At 39.8% G+C, this 21,226-nt stretch overlaps 1 protein-coding gene across 1 annotated transcript in view; it reads left to right on the forward strand.

The window, feature by feature from the left end:
- The window catches only part of SCCPDH (saccharopine dehydrogenase (putative)), a 35,577-nt gene that overhangs the window by 13,347 nt on the left and 1,004 nt on the right, over positions 1 to 21,226 (forward strand). The window contains exons 5-11 of the mRNA XM_075531382.1: positions 1,815 to 1,864; positions 10,706 to 10,836; positions 11,352 to 11,469; positions 13,038 to 13,157; positions 13,239 to 13,295; positions 18,397 to 18,508; positions 20,755 to 20,836. Of these exons, the coding sequence (XP_075387497.1) occupies positions 1,815 to 1,864; positions 10,706 to 10,836; positions 11,352 to 11,469; positions 13,038 to 13,157; positions 13,239 to 13,295; positions 18,397 to 18,508; positions 20,755 to 20,836 (670 nt within the window). The remainder of the gene's footprint in view (positions 1 to 1,814; positions 1,865 to 10,705; positions 10,837 to 11,351; positions 11,470 to 13,037; positions 13,158 to 13,238; positions 13,296 to 18,396; positions 18,509 to 20,754; positions 20,837 to 21,226) is intronic.

Here is a 21,226-nt window from a genome sequence, read left to right on the forward strand (position 1 = left end):
GCAGTTTCCAAGTACAACATCTTCCTCTCGGGAGCGGTGGGTGACTTTGAACTGCTAACCTTTTGGTTTGCAGCAGAGTGCTTTAAGCACTGTGATAAGAGAAGTCCTTTAGTTATGAATTGAGCTGTAAGGTTTCTGGGGGGGAAAGTTGATAGCCACTATAAATTCAAATTTGCTTTGCTTAGGAATTAACCCTTTTAAAAGGTATTCTTTATCCAGATAATTCCAATTAAAAGGTTTAAATTTTTTTTAACAAAGCTAAAAAGTACTGGGCCAAGACCATATTTTTTTACCCTATTTGTAAAAGGTAGACAAGAAGAATATAAAAAATATTATAGTAAAAAATTACTATGGTAAAACAATGAAATTTATGTTGTCGTGCATAGTTAAAAAGTGTCATCTTTTTAAAGAGCCCCCTGAAAATGACTTGAAACAGGAAACTAGTGCCACTTAAGCTAGAGCTTTAAAGATGGAAAGTATTATAGTTTCTGTTTAAAAATCAGCATGAACCTGAAATTAAAACCCAGTAACGACAGTACAGAGAAAGAAACAATTCTTTGTTGCAAAATTCAAAGTGTGGGTGAAAAATAGATAAGATCTTAGTAAGCATTCAGTAACATTTAAAAATATCATGTGTCGAGGCCAGGGTTGAATATTAAGTTACCTCATCATCACATCAGAAGATCAAAGGTGAAAATTACTTAAATGTCTGAAGAAATTATTTGAAAATGCATGTTGTGTTAGGCCAGGTTAGCTAAAGAAACAAATCCAGTGGCACTGGGTATGTAAGAAAGAGCTTTATCTCAAGAGAGCACCCTAGCCTAGTTCACCTCAAGTCAGAAGATCACAGGCCGCTAGGTGCAGAGGTTCGTGGATCTCAGGCCAGGGGGAACATGGTAGGCCCTGGCGGCTCTCATGGTTGGACAGATGGCCCACATAGAGCCACCCCTGGGAGCAGGCAGAGTTGCAGCAGGCAAGAAGTTGGAGAGGTAGAGAGAGCGTAGTTCAGTGACTCTCATGCTTATGCAAAAAGGATTATGACACCCAGGAGGAGATCTGATTGACAGGTTGAACTTTGCCCCTGGTCAGGCATGTCTGATTGGTATAACAACTACCATGGATACCATGCGATTTAAAATCTATAGGAATTTAGGAATAGAATATTTCTAAATAAATGTCAGAAACTATACATAGCCAACAGCATATTAAAGATGAAACACTAGAACATCCTGAATGAAAAAGTGTAAATCAAACAACAAAATATGGAGTCATCTAATCGTTGTACATGATGTGTCTCTGTTTGTTAAAAACCAGCTCAAGTATGTAGAGTATAGACGTTTTCTTCATACTGAAGCCCAAACCATACCCATTAATTACCATTGAGTTGGTTGCGAGTACTCCGAGTGAGTCAGCAGGGCAGAGTAGTACAGCCCCAGAGTTTCCAAGGCTGTCAGTCTTGACAGAAGCAGCCTGCCGCCACATCTTTCTCCCAGGGATCAGCTGGTAGGTTTGAGGTTGGTTAGCAGCTTAGTGCTTTAACCACTTAGTGCTTTAACCACTGCACAACCAGAACTCTTTTTTCATAAACACCACATGTTTCTTAGGAAGTTATAGTTGTTATTTGGAAGCACTTATTATTTTGAATTGTTTGTTTTAAGTCATTTTATTGGAAGCTCTTACAGCTCTTAAAACATTCCATACAAATAATAATGTAAAACTGCTATCAGTATAGATTTTTCTGGGGTTATCTCAGCTGTAGACAGTATGAATCAGAATAGTTTATTACTACTTTTACCATTCTTCTACTCTTATAGGTACTTTGACTGCTGTGGAAAGTTTCCTGACCATACATTCAGGACCTGAGGTTAGCATTTGTATTTGTCAAGTGTGTTCAAAGTTAATACTAACATTCTCGAGATGATACATGCTTCATATTACATTGTGTGTGTTTGTGTATGTGTGTATATATATTTTTTAATATATGTCAGTCACTGTTTCCTTAAAAAGAATAGAGAAACTAAACTACCAGAACTAGTTTTGACTTAAGATATAATTTATATTTTTAAAATTGCAAAGTTCATTACTGCATATACTTGTATATAAGCCGACCTGAGTATAAGCCGAGGTACCTAATTATTACGTGGGAAACCAGAAAAACTGATTGACTCGAGTATAAGCCTAGGGTGGAAAATGCAGAAGCTATTGGTGAGTTTCAATAATCAAAACAAATGAAAATAAAATTATGAAAAATTGAGACATCAGCGGGGTAATGTATTTAAATATTTATTTAAAATAAAAACATAAATAAAAGGACAACAAGTCATTTAACATTAGTAAACCAGCACAGTAAGTGGAAAATAGGTTCAACAAAAACAGTAAGGTATCAACAATGCTACCTTAAGAGTACTATTCCCTGAGCTCAATCAGCAACCAAGCTAAAATGTAAAGAGTTAAAATCCTTCAAAACTGGATTCCTCATCATCATCCGTATCCCAATGCAGAGCTTCAGCTGGTGTGAGGTCATCATAGACTCTGTCCTCACTGAGATCGCCGTCATCACCATCACTGCTGTCATTTTCATACAAAGTGCAGTCTTCACTGCCATCCATAGCATGACTAATACTACATTTCTGGAAGGCACGTCGCACCATGTCTTCTGGAATGTCTTCCCATGCATCTTGAACCCACTTTGCTATTAACTCTATGTCAGGCTTCATGAGATTTCCTCCTTTTGTTAGTAGGGCTTGACCAGATGACATCCATTCATGCCACATCCTTCGCACACGGTCTTTAAAAGGCTTATTCAAAGATACACCCAGAGGCTGCAGTACAGATGTAAGCCCACCTGGAATAACGGCTAAAGTAACTTTACTAGATTTTGCCAATGTTTTTATTGTCACCCGATAGGTGGGCTCTGAACATATCCCAAACAAGTAACGATGGCTTTTTCTTTAAGGCTGCTCCTGGTGGTCGGTTCCAAATTTCTTCCAGCCATTTTTTTGTTCTGTCTTCATCCATCGAGCCTTTAACATGTGCACACACAGTAATTCTTGGTGGAGAATTGATCTTTTTAGGTAAGGTCTTTCTTTTAAAAATAATGACAGGACGCAGCTTAGTTCATTAGCCAAACATGATAGAACAACTGTAAAGTGTTTTTTGTTTCATTTCCTGTGGTTTTGAAAAAAATGGTTTTTTCTCCTAAACTTGCAATAGTTCTGTTGCTTGAAAGATCAAAAATCATGGCAGTTTCATCCATATTCCCAATATCTCCCAGGTCATAATTATAAATCCTTCTTTGTTTTATTTTTTTTTCCTTTGTTTTATAATAAATGACTGGAATGACATAATTTTTTCTTCAAGGTCTTGTAGCAATTTCTGGGATATCTTTGTTCTTTGTCTCAAACATAGGCAGCCAAACCTATTCATGAAGCGGGTACACCATTGCTGACACAGCAAATTTTTCAATGCCTGGTGCTTTATATTTGTCATCCTTAGCCATTTGTAGAGCATGTATGCAGATTCCCATGTGTGTACACAGTAACCATTTTGACAACACTCCATAACCCATTTATGTAATTCACTCTCTAGAGCCCCATAAAAAGATGTTAAACCACGACGAGCTTTTTTAGCTTTCGGAATCTGTTCCAAGTCAACCTTCATTTTCCACCACTCCCTCACTTGCTTTTCGTCAACACAGAATTCCCTACTTGAAATACAGTTATTGCTCTCTTCTGCTCTTGACACAACCTTCATTTTGAAACCAGCTTCATATGAGTGGCATTTTTGTTTTGGTTCACAAGTATCCATTTCTAATAGGATAAAAAAACAAGACTTTGAAAAAGAACTTTCATGGTAATATCCGCCCCCCTCCGATGTGTTAGCGGGGAGGTGGGGGCTGTCCGTGTGGGCGGGGTATGCAGGATGTGAATTAACACAGAGACCAGAGGGGAGAGACGGAGCGCAGTCACAGACACATCCTTACCAGTTCAGCTGCCGGCGTAAGTGAATCACTACGGGTGCTTCTGCAAGTTGGAGCTGTCCACGTCATAGGACGGCTCTGATTGGTGATGTGCGTAAACAAACATTCAAAGCCCTGCAGTGTCAGCGGGGCTTTGAATGAACAGCGGAGAAAGGGCAATCACCTGCAAGATAACAGGCGCACATCCTGTTACCTGGGCGGGGGGAGGGGGGGGCAGCGAGATGTTATACCGCGCTGGGGTTTCACTGACCTTTGTATATATGGTAAGTTTAAGTCAGAGTAATTATTCTGTTAATTTAGATTGTGGGTTCAGATTAATTAACACCCAAAGCTGTATAACATTTGGTAAAATATATGGTTATAGAGAATATCCACAATAGAGTACCAGAATAAAGTGTTCATGGGTCTGAGTAATTTGGGAATGCTAAAGAGAGGCCTTACCTACTTTAGCCTGGAAAAAAGTTAGTTTTTGAAGGTCAGATTAAGCAGCCAGAGCAGATTCAGCAACAAAAGATGAGAAAGGCATTCTTGGAACTCTGAGTAGCATATATTAAAATCCCATCCTCCCTAGTCTAAGTCAACCACTGTAAAGGCATTTATTGATTGCTATATTCAAATGTCGGTGAGTACCATATATACTCAAGTAAAGCCAACCCGAATATCAGCCGAGGCACCTAATTTTACCACAAAAACATTAAAAATGTGTTGAAAACCTCGGCTTATACACCATTATACACAGTAAGTAGATTGGCTGGACCTAGATCTGTAAATTATATTGTCAGAGCGCATCCCCCACCTCCCCTACCACCAACCCTTTCCTTTTTGTCTTGTCCGTTTCTTCCTCCTTTTCTTATGTACGCTCTTGAAGTGACAGGGTAGGTGCTGGCAACTCCTGGTATGCTTGGTCCTTAAGATTCACCTTTCTTGGCAATCAGCTACTAAGAGTTTATACATCAAATGATAGTGAAGATTAGATTAGTGTTAGAACTGACCATTCTTGAGCCAGACCTTGTCACCTAAGATAATAGAATAGTTGGATGTTTAGAAAGGTGGTGTAGTGATGATGTGCTGAACTGCTAACCTCAATGTCAGCAGTTCGAAACCACCAGTGGGAGAGTTTTCTACTCCCATAAAGAGTTAGATATGGAATCTCACTGGGCCAGTGCTAGTCTGTCTCAACAAGGTCAGTATGCGTGCACATCAATTTGATGGCAGTGAGTTTGGTTTCTTTGGAGCTCCAGGTCCTTGGCCTTTAGAGGGCGAATGTATTCATCCACAGTTTAGGATCCTAAAGATTGTCATTCTTGCATGTTAGCAACAAGAGCAGGCTTTCTCTCTCTGGTCTCACAGCTTAGGGGTAAGGACCTTGTCTCCTTTCAGCATTTCTTGCCAATCTCTCTGTATCTTAGCATTGATCAGAGGAGAGCTGCTCCCTAAGAGTTCTAAGGCTGTAAATCTTCATGGAAGTATTGCCCCATCTTTCCACTGTGGATCAACTAGTAGGCTTCAACTGCTGATCCTTCTAAAGGCTAACAGCCCGTGATTGATCCACTGCACCACCAGGGCTTCTATAAAAATGTAGAGAGAGATTTATTTCAAGGACATGACTCATGCAATTGTGAGGGTTGGCAACTCCATGGATTAGGTGGTAGGCTGGCAGCTTCCCCTGGCTCACGTGCTGATAGAGTGAATGCAGGATTGAGAGTGAGTGAGTTTTGCTAGAGCATTTGTTTATATTGTGAATGCAAGCTGCATACTATACCCCCAAATAAATGCTTGCCCACATCAGCTAATAAGATGGAAGGTGATAACGTAGTACCTGCTTAGCCACTGAGAATGAAATATAGTCTGGTGGTGTAGTGGTTATGCATTGGACTGCCATCTGCATCGTCAGCAGTTGGACACCACTAGCAGCTCTGTGGGAGAAAGACTGGACTTTCTACTCTCGTAAACAGTTACGGCCTTGGAAACCCACAGGGGTCACTATGAGTTAGCATTGACTCCATAGCAGTGAGTTTGGTGAGAGTAAAAATGGTCTGGGGACAATATCTGACCCCTCTCGCCTCACAAGGTGGAGGGAGAATGTCGACCTGATTCCTAGACATGCCTCCACCCTTCAAACTTTTTAACAATATTGACAGCAACCTTCCCTCTGAAGGCACACTCTGTTCTCTACTGGGTTTGATAATTTGTTGCAATAGTTACCCAAAGTGCACAGACCATATTCATAGTTAGTTTGATTTGTTTGGGAAATGACAAGTTATAAATCATGTTGGACAAGTGTTACAAAGCTCTTTATTCGAACTATCATTAAGGTCCTACAGGCATCCTACTAACAAGCCTCCTGTCTGAGGTACTCCGAGTCTTGCTCAGTGGGACTTGCCCATTTAATGGGTGTCCTGGGAGTGAATTACAAGTTAGCCACTCCATAGAAAAAAGATGAGGCTTTTTCCTCTCACTGCCATGGAGTCAGTGCTGACTCATAGCAGCACATAGATCTATTTCCCCATCGTCATACATAAATATATTTACATATGTACATGCCTGTATTTAGACCTCTATAAATGCCCTTTGCCTCCTAGTTCTCTCCTCTATTTCCTTTTACTTTCCTCTTGTCCCACTATCATGCTCAACCTTCATTTGGGTTTCAGTAATTCCTCCCTGCTACATTATCCTTGATCAAGCCCTATCAGGCCTCCTACATCCTCGCCATCCATTTTGGATCACTTATTGTTCCCTTGTCCCTGGGTTTATTAACACCTTTCCTTTCCCCCACCTCCCTTTCCCCCATGTTCCCCTTGGAACTGTTGGTCCTGTTGTTTTCACCTCCAGATTGTTTATCCCACCTATCTTATCTAGGTAGATCTTCAGAGATAATAATATACACAAAAATTAAGACAGAGCAAAACAAAGCATCAAAAAAAACAGTGACCAAAAAAAAGCCTATAAATAGTTCAAGGTCTGCTTGTTGACCATTAAGAGTGTTTTTAGGTGTAGTCTTATGGGTGTCACATCCTGGCCCCAAAATCTTATTTTTGGTATTTCCTGGGGACTTTGTTGCACTGCTCCCCTTGCTGTTCTGTTGCACACCCTTAGTGTTTTGCCTCAGTGTGGTGGGGTCATATTGGGCGCAATTCCCGCACTGTGTCTCCAGTGTTGTCCCACGTAGTGATATGGCTCAGTGAGGGATGTCGTGTCTCATAGTGGGGCTGGCCCTATGGTCCTCTCTGAATTGGCCGCTCAGAGCAGGAATATTGTCCTCAGGGCGTGGTGGGCCAGAATGTGCTCCACTCTCTCTTCCTCCCCCTTCATTTGCTCCTGTGTGCTCTGATCAGACATGTCCCTCTCCCTGAGCTGTAGCTTCAGTGCTGTCCTCCGGTGTAAATTCTTCTGTGGGGATGGGAGGATTGTAACTCTTTAGGGGAATAGAAAGCCTAGTTTTTGCTCTGGGGAGTGGTTAATGGTTTCAAACTGCTAACCTTGTGGTTAGCAACCCAGTGTGTAACCACTATGCCACTAGGGCTCCTGTAGCTGTCTTAGTTTGGACTTTTCTTGTAGGAAACTTTTTTGAAGACTAATTCAATTTCCTAACTATTAGTTTTATCCAAATTTTCTATTTTCTTGAATATGCTTCAGTAGTTCCTATCTAGGGATTTGTCCATATAATCTAGGTTATTTAATTTATTGGCATATAATTGTTCATACATGTTGGACTGCTAGCTGAAAAGTCAGCAATTCAAAACCACCAGCTACTCTATATGAGAAAGATGAGGCTTTCTACTCCTGTTACCATTTACAGTCTCAGAAACTCACAGGGGCAGTTCTTCTAGACCAGCACAGACAGTGCCCGGTATGGATGAACCGAAGGCAGAGAAAAAAGTTGAAGGCAAAGTGAGACAAAAGGGGAGAAACAAAGCCAAAGCGGCAAGAGGCTTAGTCTGGTAGACTCTGAAGAAACTGGATCCGGGGTGGGGCTGGGTGGGGGGGCAGGTGTTTGGTGAAAGCGTCTGAGTGGATTTCAGCTTCTACCCACTGGCGACGATTTATTTTACCCGAGTCTCTTCCTTTGATTTGAACCTCATAGAACTCAAGGTCATGTGGAGAGCACGAAGAAGTCGTTTCTTTGGAGGGGACTTATTATCCAGGGGTTTCAGATGTCAGAAGTCTGTCAAGTATAAACTCACAGGGATCATTTGCTCTTTTTTTTTTTTATCATTTTTTGGGGGCTCGTACAACTCTTATCACAATCCATACATCAACTGAATCTGGCATGTGTGTGCATATGTTGCCCTCATTCTCTTCTAGACATTTACTTTCTTTGGAGCCCTCTTGGAACCAGCTCTTTTTTTCCCTTTCCCCTCCCCCTCCTGAGATCACTTGTTCTTACACGTTCATAATCATTGTCAGTAAGGGCCAAACACTGACACATTTAAAATTACTCAGACTTACCTGCAGCCATTAAGCAATGATTATAAAAGATAATGCCCTTGGGTCTTCTGGGCAGTGCTTATTTGGAGTTTAAACTTTGTTCAATCTAGAATAAAAACTATTTGTGTGTAGCTCTTGAAGTTTGACTTTTATCTTTAATAAATCCATAATAGTTATAAAATAGTATGATAGGAAGTGTGCAAGATTTTATGAAGAAAACTGTAAGATACCAACTTTTCTCAGATTGATTTATAATTGCATATAATATTATAAATTCATATAATCTGGTGAACAAGCAAATGTGGTGAAGAAAGCTGATGGTGCCCGGCTATCAAAAGAGATAGTGTCTGGGGTCTTAAAGACTTGAAGGCAAACAAGCGGCCATCTAGCTCAGAAGCAACAAAGCCCACATGGAAGAAGCACACCAGCCTGTGCGATCACAAGGTGTCGAAGGGATCAGGTATATGGCATCAACACACACACAAATCTTACCATAGTGAATGAAGGGGGAAGTGCAGCGTGGAGACCCAAAGCCCATTTGTCAGACACTGGAGAGCCCCTCACAGAGGGGTCTAGGGGAGGAGATGAGTCAGTCAGGGTGTGACATAGCACCGATGAAGAATACAGCTTTCTTCCAGTTCCTAAATGCTTCCTCCCTCCTTCCCCCCCCCCCCAACTATCATGATCCGAATTCTGCCTTACAAGTCTGGATAGAGCAGAGGATGTACACTGGTGCAGATAGGAGCTGGAGGCACAGGGAATCCTGGGTGGATGATACCTTCAGGACCAGGGGTGTGAGTGGCGATACTGGGAGGGTAGAGGGAGAGTGGGTTGGAAAGAGGGAACCGATTACAAGGATCTACATGTGACCTCCTCCCCGGGGGAAGGACAACAGAAAAGGGGGTGAAGGGAGACGGTGGACAGGGCAAGATATGACAAAATAAAAATTTATAAATTCTCAAGGGCTCATGAGGTAGAGAGAGCGGGGAGGGAGGGGGGAAAAGAGGACATGATGCAAAGGGCTTAAGTGGAGAGCAAATGCTTTGAGAATGATGAGGGCAATGAATGTACAGATGTGCTTTACACAGTTGATGTATGTATAGATGGTGATGAGTCGTATGAGCCCCTAATAAAATGGGTAAAGAAAAGAAAAGTGTCTGAGGACATATTTTCCAGAAAGTTCAATATCAGTTCCACAAAGGCGCACAGAAGAGACTGGCACGTGTAAGGCAGAGTGCTGAGTGAAAGGTTATTCATTAGTGGTTTCTTTCTCATCCGAAAAAAGCACTTGTAATTTGCCAATCTTATACAAATTAACGTCGAATGCCTCCCTTTGGACCCAAATCAATAGTAAGCAGAGTCCTTGGTGGACAGTTCACATGACTGCTCATCAGGGTGGAAGGTGAGAGTGCTCACATAGGTGCCCTGGGAAAAAGGCCTTTTGAAAAATCAGTCATCTGCCGGATAGGGCAAGATATGACAAAAGAATAATTTATAAATTATCAAGGGCTCATGAGGGAGGGGGGAGAAGGGAGGGAGGGGGAAAAAAGAGGACCTGATGCAAAGGGCTTAAGTGGAGAGCAAATGCTTTGAAAATGATTAGGGCAAAGAATGTACGGATGTGCTTTATACAATTGATGTATGTATGGATTGTGATAAGAGTTGTATGAGTCCCTAATAAAATGTTTTAAAAAATCCATACCATCTGAGGGTTTTCTTTTATTCTGTTTTTATGTGAAACTTGATAAACTGATTCTAAACTGTATTTGGAAATACAGAAGACAAGGAATAGTCAGATGTTCTTTAAAAAGATTAAAGGGAACAACCTCTCAGATGTCAGAACTTGTGTTCACAGTATGCTGTGACCATAGGCCAAACCAAACTCCAGGCGAATGCAGAGACAGGTAGCCCGGAACGAGTCAGGCAGCTGTGAGTGCTAGGTTTATCATTGGGGGTCTTTTTGTTTGATGGTGCTGGAATAATTTGAGGAGGGATCAGATTAGCAAGGTTAATCGTGAAGGAAGGAATGTGACTAGTCAATAAAAATTAAATGCCTTCCTTCAAACAACTTAGATAATGTTAGAAGTGAAGAAGCGAGGGCTGAAGTTGGTGTGAATATGGAATTGGTGTAAATATGATGGAGTTTATCAGTGTTACAGCTGCCTAACTAGTCATGGAAATTTACAAGGTTATTAATGTTTTATACTTTTCTAAATAGAGAGAAAGTGTTCTTTGTAATAATGTATTACAGGTTAGTTGGTTTCATATTTTCATAATTTACCTTTAATACTTTATTAGGGATTATGCATTCATGATGGTACCTGGAAATCAGCAATTTATGGTTTTGGAAATCAGTGTAATTTGAAAAAACTACGAAATGAGTCAAGACTGAAACCTATCCCAATTGTTGGCCCAAAATTGAAAAAAAGGTATGTTAACTCAGAATCTTGTCTTTCATTTTTATAGTTTAAATATATTGTTTATTGTTAAAATATGCTACTAAGAAAACTCTGGAGAATATTTTGTAATAATTAAGATCAGAATTTTTTAAAATGTCAATACATTTAATACCTTATTGTGAGTCAAAATTGACACAGCTGCACCTCAGAACATCAGCAAAACTTATGTAATTACTTGATGTAAATGTGATATATTTGGACACGGTGTGGGGGGTGGGCTATGCGTGATGACATGTCACTATCATTGTTAAAATTCAATGTAAATTAAATTTTGTGCAGTTAAACCCACCACCTTAAAGTGTAGTGATGTTATGTAGCTTAATCAATCTCAAATTAAGAATTTTTTATGGTATATGTAGCAATTGTTGAACTTTGCTGAGTATATTCTCAACAAAATAACATTTAGAAAAAAAAGTTACCCAGCTAAATTTGTGATCACTGTAACTATAGGGAAATGCGGAATACTCACAGGTCTGTCTTAACAGGTGGCAGATTTCTTACTGTAGAGAACTCAGCGGTTATGCCATTCCTTTCTTGGGAGCTGATGTGTCTGTGGTGAAGCGGACCCAGCGTTATTTGCATGAAAATTTAGAGGACTCACCAGTAAGTATATATGATTTATGTATTATTAAAGAGTGTTTGTTGTTTGTTACAGTTACCTGGTATATAGAAGAAGCCTTCAAAAGTTCATGGGAAAATTCTATTATCTTTTAATTCTATTTTTTCAAGAACTTTTAGAAGCACTCTCATAGGATTTTTATGTTTGTAAAGAAAAAAAAGAATGTATGTCGGCTTTTGGAAGTGTACAGACTCACTGTGTGTAATTTGCATTTAATGGTGATTATACACTCATCCTGTGACTCAAGTAAACAGTAGTAAAGGACAAAAAAGACTTAAGACACATGAAAAACAAGTAACAAAAGGGCAGAAACAAGTCACTTAGCAGTAATTACAGTGAATATAAATGAACTAAGAACTCCAATCAAAAGGCAGAGAATGCCTTTTTTTAAAATCATTTTATTGGGGGCTCGTATGACTCATCACCATCCATCCATCCATCGTGTCGAGCACATTTGTACATTTGTTGTCCTCATCATTCTCAAAACATTTGCTTTCTACTTGAGCTCTTGGTATCAGCTCCTCATTTTCCCCCTCCTCCCACCCTCCCTCCCTCATGAACCCTTGATCATTTATAAATTATTATAATTTTGTCATGTCTTACACTGACTGATGTCTCCCTTCACCCACTTTTCAGTTGTCCATCCCCCAGGGAGGGTGTTATAGGTGGATCATTGTGATCAGTTTACCCTTTCTCCCCTCCTGGTATGGCTACTGTCATTATTGGTACTGAGGGGTTTGTTTGTCCTGGATTCCCTGTGTTTCCAGTTCTTATGTGTACATGCTCTGATCTAGCCAGATTTGTAAGGTAGAATTGGGATCATTAAGGTGGGGGGCGGGGGGAATGAAGCATTAAAGAACTAGAGGAAAGCTGTATGTTTCATGTGTGCTATGCTACATCCATACTGGCTCGTCTCCTCCCTGCAGCCCTTCTGTAAGGGATGTCCAATTGCCTTCAGATGGGCTGTGGGTCTCCACTCTGCACTCCCCCTCATTCACAATGATATGGTTTTTTTGTTCTTTGAGGCCTGATACCTGACACTTTGTGATCGCACAGGCTGGTGTGCTTCTTCCATGTGGGCTTTGTTGGTTCTCAGATAAATGGCCGCTTGTTTATCTTCAAGCCTTTAAGACCCCAGACACTGTATCTTTTGATAGCCGGGCACCATCAGCTTTCTTCACCACATTTGCTTATGCACACATTAGTTCCTTCCTCCAGTTTTAGATGTTATTATTTACGCTCTTTGGATCACACAGGTTGGTGTGTTTCTTCCATGTGGACTTAGCTTAGATAGCTGTTTGTTTTAATATAAGTTGTTAAGACTTAGAAGCTATTCTTTCTGATAGCTGGACCCCTGTGGTTTCTTCACCACACTTGCTGTTGCAGCCATATCTTCAATGACTTCTTCACAACATTTCATTTTTAATAATCTTTCAGAATAGCACACATTCATAAAGTGGCTACTGCTTTTGTTCCATATTTTAACTAAGAAGTTAGTTACAAGTCGTCATATGCTTGTGTCTAAAACAGAGTCGTGTTCTCTTTACTCTAGGTCCAATATGCTGCTTATGTGACTGTGGGAGGCATCACCTCTGTGATTAAGCTGATGTTTGCAGGACTTTTCTTTTTATTCTTTGTGAGGTTTGGCATTGGAAGACAACTTCTCATAAGAGTAAGTAAAACTTTATGAAATTATAGTGTTCTAAGTGTTTTTTTTAATTACCTGATGATTTTACTTTTTTTTTTTTTTCAGTTCCCACGGCTCTTCTCCTTTGGTTATTTTTCAAAGCAAGGTCCAACACAAAAACAGGTAATTATTTCTTTGCTATGTAAGTCTAAATCAATAGTTTTCTTGATTTTTATTTTTACTTTTACTTTTACTTAGATAACAGCTAAGACTTAGTAAAAGCACTTACTATATTTCATGTACTTTACTCAGCATTTTACTTAAATTAGGTCATTTAATCTGTTCAAATAGTCTTTGAGATAGCTATTATTATCCTGTTTTACAAAATGATGCATAGAAAGGCTAAGAAAAGTGTGAAGGTACTACAGCTAGGAAGTACATGCCAGAGATAGGAACCTAACTAACCATGTGGTTCCAGAACATATATTTTCTCTATTTCATGGCGATCCCAAATACTTTTACTTCCAACATTTTTGTCTTCCATTATCCCTCTCTTTTTAAACCCCCTCCCCCAAATGTCATTTCTTCTTTCATGTGCCCTGGAGCCCTGTGGTAGAAAACTTACTATTCTCCAGTATTTCAAGAGTGTAGTAGTACTGACCCCTCATTCTCCACCATGTGACTTACAGATCCAGGTTCTGAGCCTGGCAGGTCTTGGGTCAGTGAACCTTCATCTCATATATACCACCAATGCCACAGGAATTCCACTGTCGAACAAATAGGACTGCTACAAGTTTTTGTTCCATGTCTTAGTGGAACTTTTAACATCACTTGTTGATCTTTTTACCAACTCTCCATCACCTTTCAGTGGCTTTCCCCCAAAGTCTACCCAACCCCAACTCTCTGCTCCATCTTCACTTTATCATAACCTGCTACTGTAAAAGAATTAGGAAAATCTGCTGTGTGCCTCATCAGTGCCTGCTACGCCTGTCATCGCTGCTCCTGACCATCTTTGTTCTCAAAGCTAATCTTACCCCCTATGATCCTAGAAATCAAGCATTTATTATTGTGTTAGAATTATCATTCTGTAGAAACATGCGTCTTTTGTTCTCAACCTGTAAGAGAGCCCTTCCACCCTCCTTGCCTGTGCATTATCCCCTTGCCAAAGTGGCAAGTGCTCTTGGAATCGCGAGATGGATGAAATGCCTTTTTGCTCTTCTCATAGTGTCTGTTATCTTTGACACTGTTCTCCTTCTTGAAATAATTAGAATATAGCCACCCCCCAATATCTAGGACCCCACACATATAAAATGTGGATGCAAAAGTCCCTTTTATAAAATGTCATAATATTTGCATGTAACCAACACACATCTTCCTGTATGATTTACTGCTTACTCTATTATTAGCTTCTTATTTCCTCGTGCCATAACTGTCTCTACAGAGTGACCAATCTTAGATTTCATATAAATAAGACCATCTAAAAACAAAAAGACAATAACAAAACATTACTTTGTGTATCATTTATTTGTACAGGGATTTACTTGTATGTAGGATTACTGTATAATTTAAGATTACTTCCTGTATAATTTAAATCATCTCTAGATGACTTATCACATCAAATACAATTAAAATAAAAAGTCTGAATTTTGTTCCCCCAAAAACTCTTCTATATTTTCCATCTCCATTGGTGGTAGCACATAAGCGTCATTCTAGAAAAACTCTACACCTGTCACAACTGGCTTGTTTTAGGTCTCTGTCTCTTGAATAAACTTCTCTTTGTTTCTTTCCAATTCATCATCCCACTGTAAATCTAACTTTGCTTTCTGTGAAAGTCTTCTCTACAAAAATGTCTTTCCTAACTTACTCCTTTCTTAGCATGGATTTTGTTTGTTTGTTTGAAACTAGCTCAAGTGTCACAAAAAATAATTCAAGTCAGTTTCAATTTAAGTTTTCTTCCTTTTGTAATCACTTAGACCAAAGTTTATATCTGAGGGGTAAGGAATCTGGTTTTCTTTTAAGCTTGTGATCCTTGCCTCTGTTTAAAAAGAATTAAACTTGTTTTGGTTGTTTCCCCCCTCCTTTTATTTGGGGAATAGAACACAAGAAAGCCATGTGTAGTTGTACAGCCTGTCACATCAGCACAGTGACGGTACCCCAGTTAAACTCTCCACGTGTGTGGTCGTTCATTGTTTTTGTTTGTTTTTTTCCCACCCTCTGGGTCCCTTCCCTCTCCCCTTCCCCTTTCCTTCATCATAGTCTTCAAAGTCCCTTCCCTTCGTAATAGTGGTGTCGGGAAGTATTTATCTTTATGAGATTGCCTAACTCTACTGAGCATAATGCCTTCCAATTTTGTCCATGTCATGAGGTGTTTAGCTTGGGTTTTATGTAACAGAATCATTGCGTAATTTTCAAAAAAAAATACATGCCCTGACCCTGTCTCTGGACAATCTGATTCGGTATGTGTGAAGGTAAAGCCTCTAAGTGTAAAGCAGTGGCTCTCAACTTGGGAGGAAACCCAAACCTGATGACCAGAGATTGTGGTTTGATTTGGTCTGGAGTATGGCCTAGACATCGGGGCTTTTACAAGCTCCTCAGGGCTACCAAGATTGAGAATCACTGATACTGGTAGGGTGGTTCTAGATCAGGTTTGGTAAGTATCCCAGTAGTATACATTGTCCTGAGAAGGCTTTCTGGGTGTTTTCGCACACTCCCAAGGATGCCGCTGGCCAGAAGGCCACCTCCTGTGGCCCATCCTGAGTCCATACTGGTCTCCACCTAGATGGCAGATAGCTTGTGTTTTCATGTCAACTTTTCATTGATTTGTACTAGCAGAGGGGTGACAGGGTTTTGTTTTGTTTAATACTTTTATTGGGGGCTTTTACATCTCATCATACTCCATACATGCATCTAATGTGTCACCACATCTAATGTGTCAAGCACATTTGCACATATGCCATCATCATTTTCAATGCATTCGCTTCCCACTTGAGCCCCTGATACAGCTTCCCATGTCTTCCTCCCTCCCCACTCACCCTCCCTCACAAACCCTTGATAAGTTATAGATTATTTTTTCATATCTTACATTGTCCTCCATTACCACTTTTCTGTTATTTTTCCTGCTGGGAGGGGGTTCTAGGTTGATCCTTGTGATCAATTCCCCCTTTCACCCCCACCCTCCCCTAATCCTCCTGGTATCTCTATTCTTCTTGTTGGCTCTAAGGGGTTTATCTATCCTGGATTCTATGTGTTGCAAGCTCTTATCTGTAGCAGTGTGCATTCGCTGGTCTAATCCAATTTGTAAGGTAGAATTGAGGTCATGATAGTGGGATGAAGGAAGCACCAATGAGCTAGAGGAAAGTTGTGTGTTTCATCGGTGCTATACTGTACCCTGACTGGCTCATCTCTTCCCTGTGACTCTTCTGTGAGGGGGATGTCCAGTTGTGTACAGATGGGCTTTGGCTCTCCACTCCTTGGCCCCCAACCACATTTACCTTGGCTATGGTTTTATTCTGGGTCGTAGATGCCTGATACCTGATCCCATCGACACCTTATGATCACACAGGCTGGTGTGCTTCTTCAATGTGAGCTTTGTTGCTTCTCAGCTAGATGGCTGCTTGTTTATTGTCAAGCCTTTTAAGACCGCAGATACTTTATCTTTTGATAGCTGGGCACTGTCAGCTTTCTTCACCACATTTGTCTTCAGCAATCATGTTGGGAAGGTGAGCATCACAGAGTGCCGGATTGTTAGAACAAAGTGTTCTTGTGTTGAGGGAGTTCTTGAGTTGAGGCCCAATGCCCATCTGCAACCTTAATCCTTAACATATAGATATAAGTACATCATTCTATTCCCTTCTCATTATATATATTTACATATGTACATACCAGTATTTAGTCCTCTATAAATGTCCTTTGCCTCTTGGTTCTCTCCTCTATTTCCTTTTTACTTCTCTCTTGTCCCACCATCATGTTCGGCCTTCATTCGGGTTTAGTAATTCCTCACTGCTACATTGCCCTTGATTGAGCCCCACTAAGCATCCTATGACCTTCCTTCCATTGATTTTAGTTCACTGACAGTGTTTAAAATAGTCCTAAAGCTGAATAAGAGCCTCATCTTGAGAGAAGATTATTTCAGTTAGTGTTAATAATATGAGCCACAAGCAAGGGAAGGGAGGCATGCTACATGTGCCTCTGAAAATTTATCCCTTCTTGCCTTTAATGGATGGTTTCTCCTTTCTGATTTCTACCCTACTTTTCTGTGTAATGAACTTCTAGAAAAGTGTGTGTGTGTGTGCGTGTGTGTGTGTGTGTGTGTACACATAGAAATTTTAAAACACTGCCGATTGATTTGATGTCCTCTCTAATTTAATCCTATTATCTGTTAGTTCATGGTTCCACTGTATTAGATCTGTTTACAGACTTCTCTTCCCCACTACACTATTTTAACCATATTTTATAGCATTAGGTCTAACATTGTTGTTCAATGCACTCAGGGTGACTCCATGTAGAATTCAATCCTGCCGGTCCTGCACCCCCATGATTGGTTGTGTATCAGACTGTTGTGAGCCATAGGGATCTCATTAACTGATTTTTCAGGAGTTAAATCACTGGGCCTCCTCTTAGTCTGGGAGTGCTGCTGAAACCTGGTCAGCGTCCTAGAGGCACAGCCTCCACTGACAGAGTGATGGCTGCACATGAGGGGCCCTATTTAATGTGAGAATCTTACCAATGACTCATGTTTGACAGTTAATAGTAACAGTGAATTGACTACAACTGAATTCTCATTTCTAAATTTTGTGATTATGCAACATGTTACAATCATTCCTGTAGGATGTATTTAATTTTTAAATAAAATTTTACATCTGTAAGAGGAGGATTAAATATCGGTCCTCCAGTCCACATTTCTATTACTTGCTAGCTATTTTGATCTTGTTACTTCAACCCACATGTTTAAAACTAGATGACCATATTCCTTCCCCCCAGTGCTCAGGAGTTAAAACCACCTGAAGCTTTCCCTGTGGACCTGCCTCCTCTCATGATGCTGTCATCCTTGAAGCCACCACCTAAAGATCTTCTGTATCTCCTCCTCTTATGTGCTAGTTAATTCTCCTCTGAGAGTTTAACTTTGCCCTATGATTAAAGGAGAACAGAATGTTCTGGCTGTAGACTGTTCTTGTTTTTATTCTTTGAAAATGGCTCATGAAGTACAGAATAACAAGTTTCATTACGTTCAGGGAGGAAATGATTTGTCTGTTGGTTCTTTGTTGATTCTGCTTTCCTTCCACAGATGGATGCTACATCATTTACAATGACATTCTTTGGTCAAGGCTATAGCCAAGGCCTTGCAACTGATAAGAACAAACCAAATATCAGAATTTGTACGCAGGTGAAAGGACCAGGTATTTTGCATTTGCTTTAAGATTACAGTGTTTCAAGTTACAGACCTATATGTTATTACAATCTTTTCTTTTTCAATCTTAATTATTTTAATACATTTGTACAAATTATTTTAAGTAATTTTAAATTTTTCTGGAAAAGGGAGGAGTTAAATATCAATATTATATTAAATCTTATATCTAGTAATATATTATTGATATCCAGTTTCATTAGTGAATCCTTAACTCTGGCTTTCTTTTCAGATGTTGCTCAATTCACAATAGCAAATTTTAATTAGAAAAAGGGTGGTTGATATTTATCTGTTTTATTCTCATAATCAGGAGTCACATTAAAATACTGTTACCATGACAAAACTCCAATGTAAACCAGCGTTTCTTTGGAATCCATGAGCACTCTGTAATTCTTTGTAAAATCTGAGGGTCCTTCTGCATTTTTCTGGAGATTGCGATGGCTTTTGATAGGTTGTTAAAAAGATTTATAACCCAAAAGGTTGAAAATTTTTTGCTGTAAAATTTTAGAGAACTATATAGAGACAATTCAACATGTGAATTACTAAACTTAGTGACCATCATCTCTGATACATTGCGGGGTTGGGGAGACGGGGCTTGGTTTTGCAGTTTTATTATCTAGACAGATGGCAATGGTATCTCTGCATTCATGCCTTTTTTTTTTCAAATTCCCAATGAACTTTTTAAGATAAGTTGACTGTGCATTTTGTTTTTTTGGGTGGGTTTTGGTTTTGTTTTTTTTTTGACAATTCCAAAACACTTTATTATGCTCATACACAACCTGTCCAAGACATAGTCATTCAATCGGAATAAAATCAGGAAAGGTGCAGTTCAAGTTGTATTCTTTTACCATAATTATGCAAGCTATATGATGAACAAATAATATATGATGTATAATAAATATTATATATATACACAGGTATGGAATTTTTGTATGGTTCAAATTGTTAACTACTTAGCCACTAAAAGACTGGTGTTTCCAATCCACTCAATGGTGCTTTAGAAAAAATGCTCCGCTGGTCCGTTTCTTTTTTTTTTTTTTAATTTTATTTATTTATTTTTTTAAATTTTATTTGGGGCTCATACAACTCTTATCACAATCCATACATTAAGCAAAAGGGAAGAAATTTATTGGAGCCCATACGGGAAACCCTAGAGGGGCCCAGCATACCCTACTGTGTAGGCATGCCCAGCAAAGGGTCACACCATTCACTGTACCCCATGTTCCAGAGGGACTCCCTTTGAGCCGAGCCCCAAGGCCCCAGGACTGGCTGGGGGTGGGGACAGCATTTGTTATTTGACTGAAATGTAAATAATCTCGCTTCCTTATGTGGTCGTCAGTTGCTAGCAGTTCCCTTAGATTCCTAGCCACTCTACTGCATGTTTAGGTAGAACTCTCCATAGGATTTGTACAGCTGTGCTCTTTTGGGTGGGTTTGAACTACCAGCCTTTCAGCCTTCAACCCTTCCTATGGATGTTTACATTACTCAGGTATCATCAGTTTTTCTTAAGAAAATGGAGAGGGTCTTTTTTAAGTGTTATGTGTGAATGTAGGTGGAGGTCAGTGTGTACAAATGGACAAACCTGGAGCCTAGGACTGTTGGCTCTGATGGTTGTTAAGCTGTAGTGCAGTGGAGTGAGTAAGAGCACGGGCTCTGGAGCTTGCTACATGAATAGGATCCTGGCTCAGCGACTTCCCAATTCCAAGCACGTCACTTAGACTCTCTATGCCTCAGTTTTCTCATCTGTAAAATGGATGCACTCATAGTACTAACCTCATAAAAGTCATAGGGAAATTAAATGAGTTTATAAGAGTCCCAGATGGTGTACTCAGCTCCTAACAGAAAGGTTGTAGGTTCAAGTCCACCCAGAGGTGTCTTAGAAGAAAGGCTTGGCAGTTTACTTGTGAAGAAAAGTCAGTTGTTAAAAAGCCACAGTTCCCGAGGCAAAGTCAACACAGTGGCAATTTTTCTTAAAAGTCGATTTAAAACTTAGGACAGTTTCTAACACAGTGCTGCTACATTAAGTTTTATTTTTTCATTAAGTAATCAGAGTATACAAGAGGACTTTAAAAATTCATGGAAAAATGCAATGGAAAAAAATGGAAGCTTTCCATGAACTCTTTGAAATCCTCTCATATATTGAAAATATTCTGTACTCATAGTTAGCCATAAAATGTGTTTGTGGTGATATTGAATTCATGCTTCATGAATGATTTTTCTGCGGTCCATCTCCTCCAGAGGCTGGATATGTGGCTACCCCCATAGCCATGGTCCAAGCAGCCCTGACTCTTCTCAACGATGTCTCTGATCTTCCTAAGGCGTGAGTTCGATTTTCTTCCCTTCTAGTTAAAATTTTTTTCCATTTATTTTTTGGCTTTTAAAATTTATCTAAGCAATTATAGTTCTTTTGAGGCAAAGATAAGGTAAATTAAAATTATGAACTGGATCATTCCTTACCAGTTTGTGGGACCAACTGCAGAATAAATAAAAGGAGACAGAAAATGTTGAAAGCCATGTAAATTGGCTCCAGATACTTATGTTAATAGCTCAAGTCTAGAATCAGCCACTTGAAAAAGGTTTCTATTGTTAAAGGCCATTCACCTGAGATTCACAGGCAGCTCTAATCAGTGCTGCAGGATACCGAGCTGCCATTGGGCGCCCTGCCACCCGGATGATTTGAGTCATGGGAGGCTGGCTAGATGATTATCTC

This window comes from Tenrec ecaudatus, chromosome 1 (assembly GCF_050624435.1).
Source record: "Tenrec ecaudatus isolate mTenEca1 chromosome 1, mTenEca1.hap1, whole genome shotgun sequence".
Classification (NCBI taxonomy): Eukaryota; Metazoa; Chordata; class Mammalia; order Afrosoricida; family Tenrecidae; genus Tenrec; species Tenrec ecaudatus.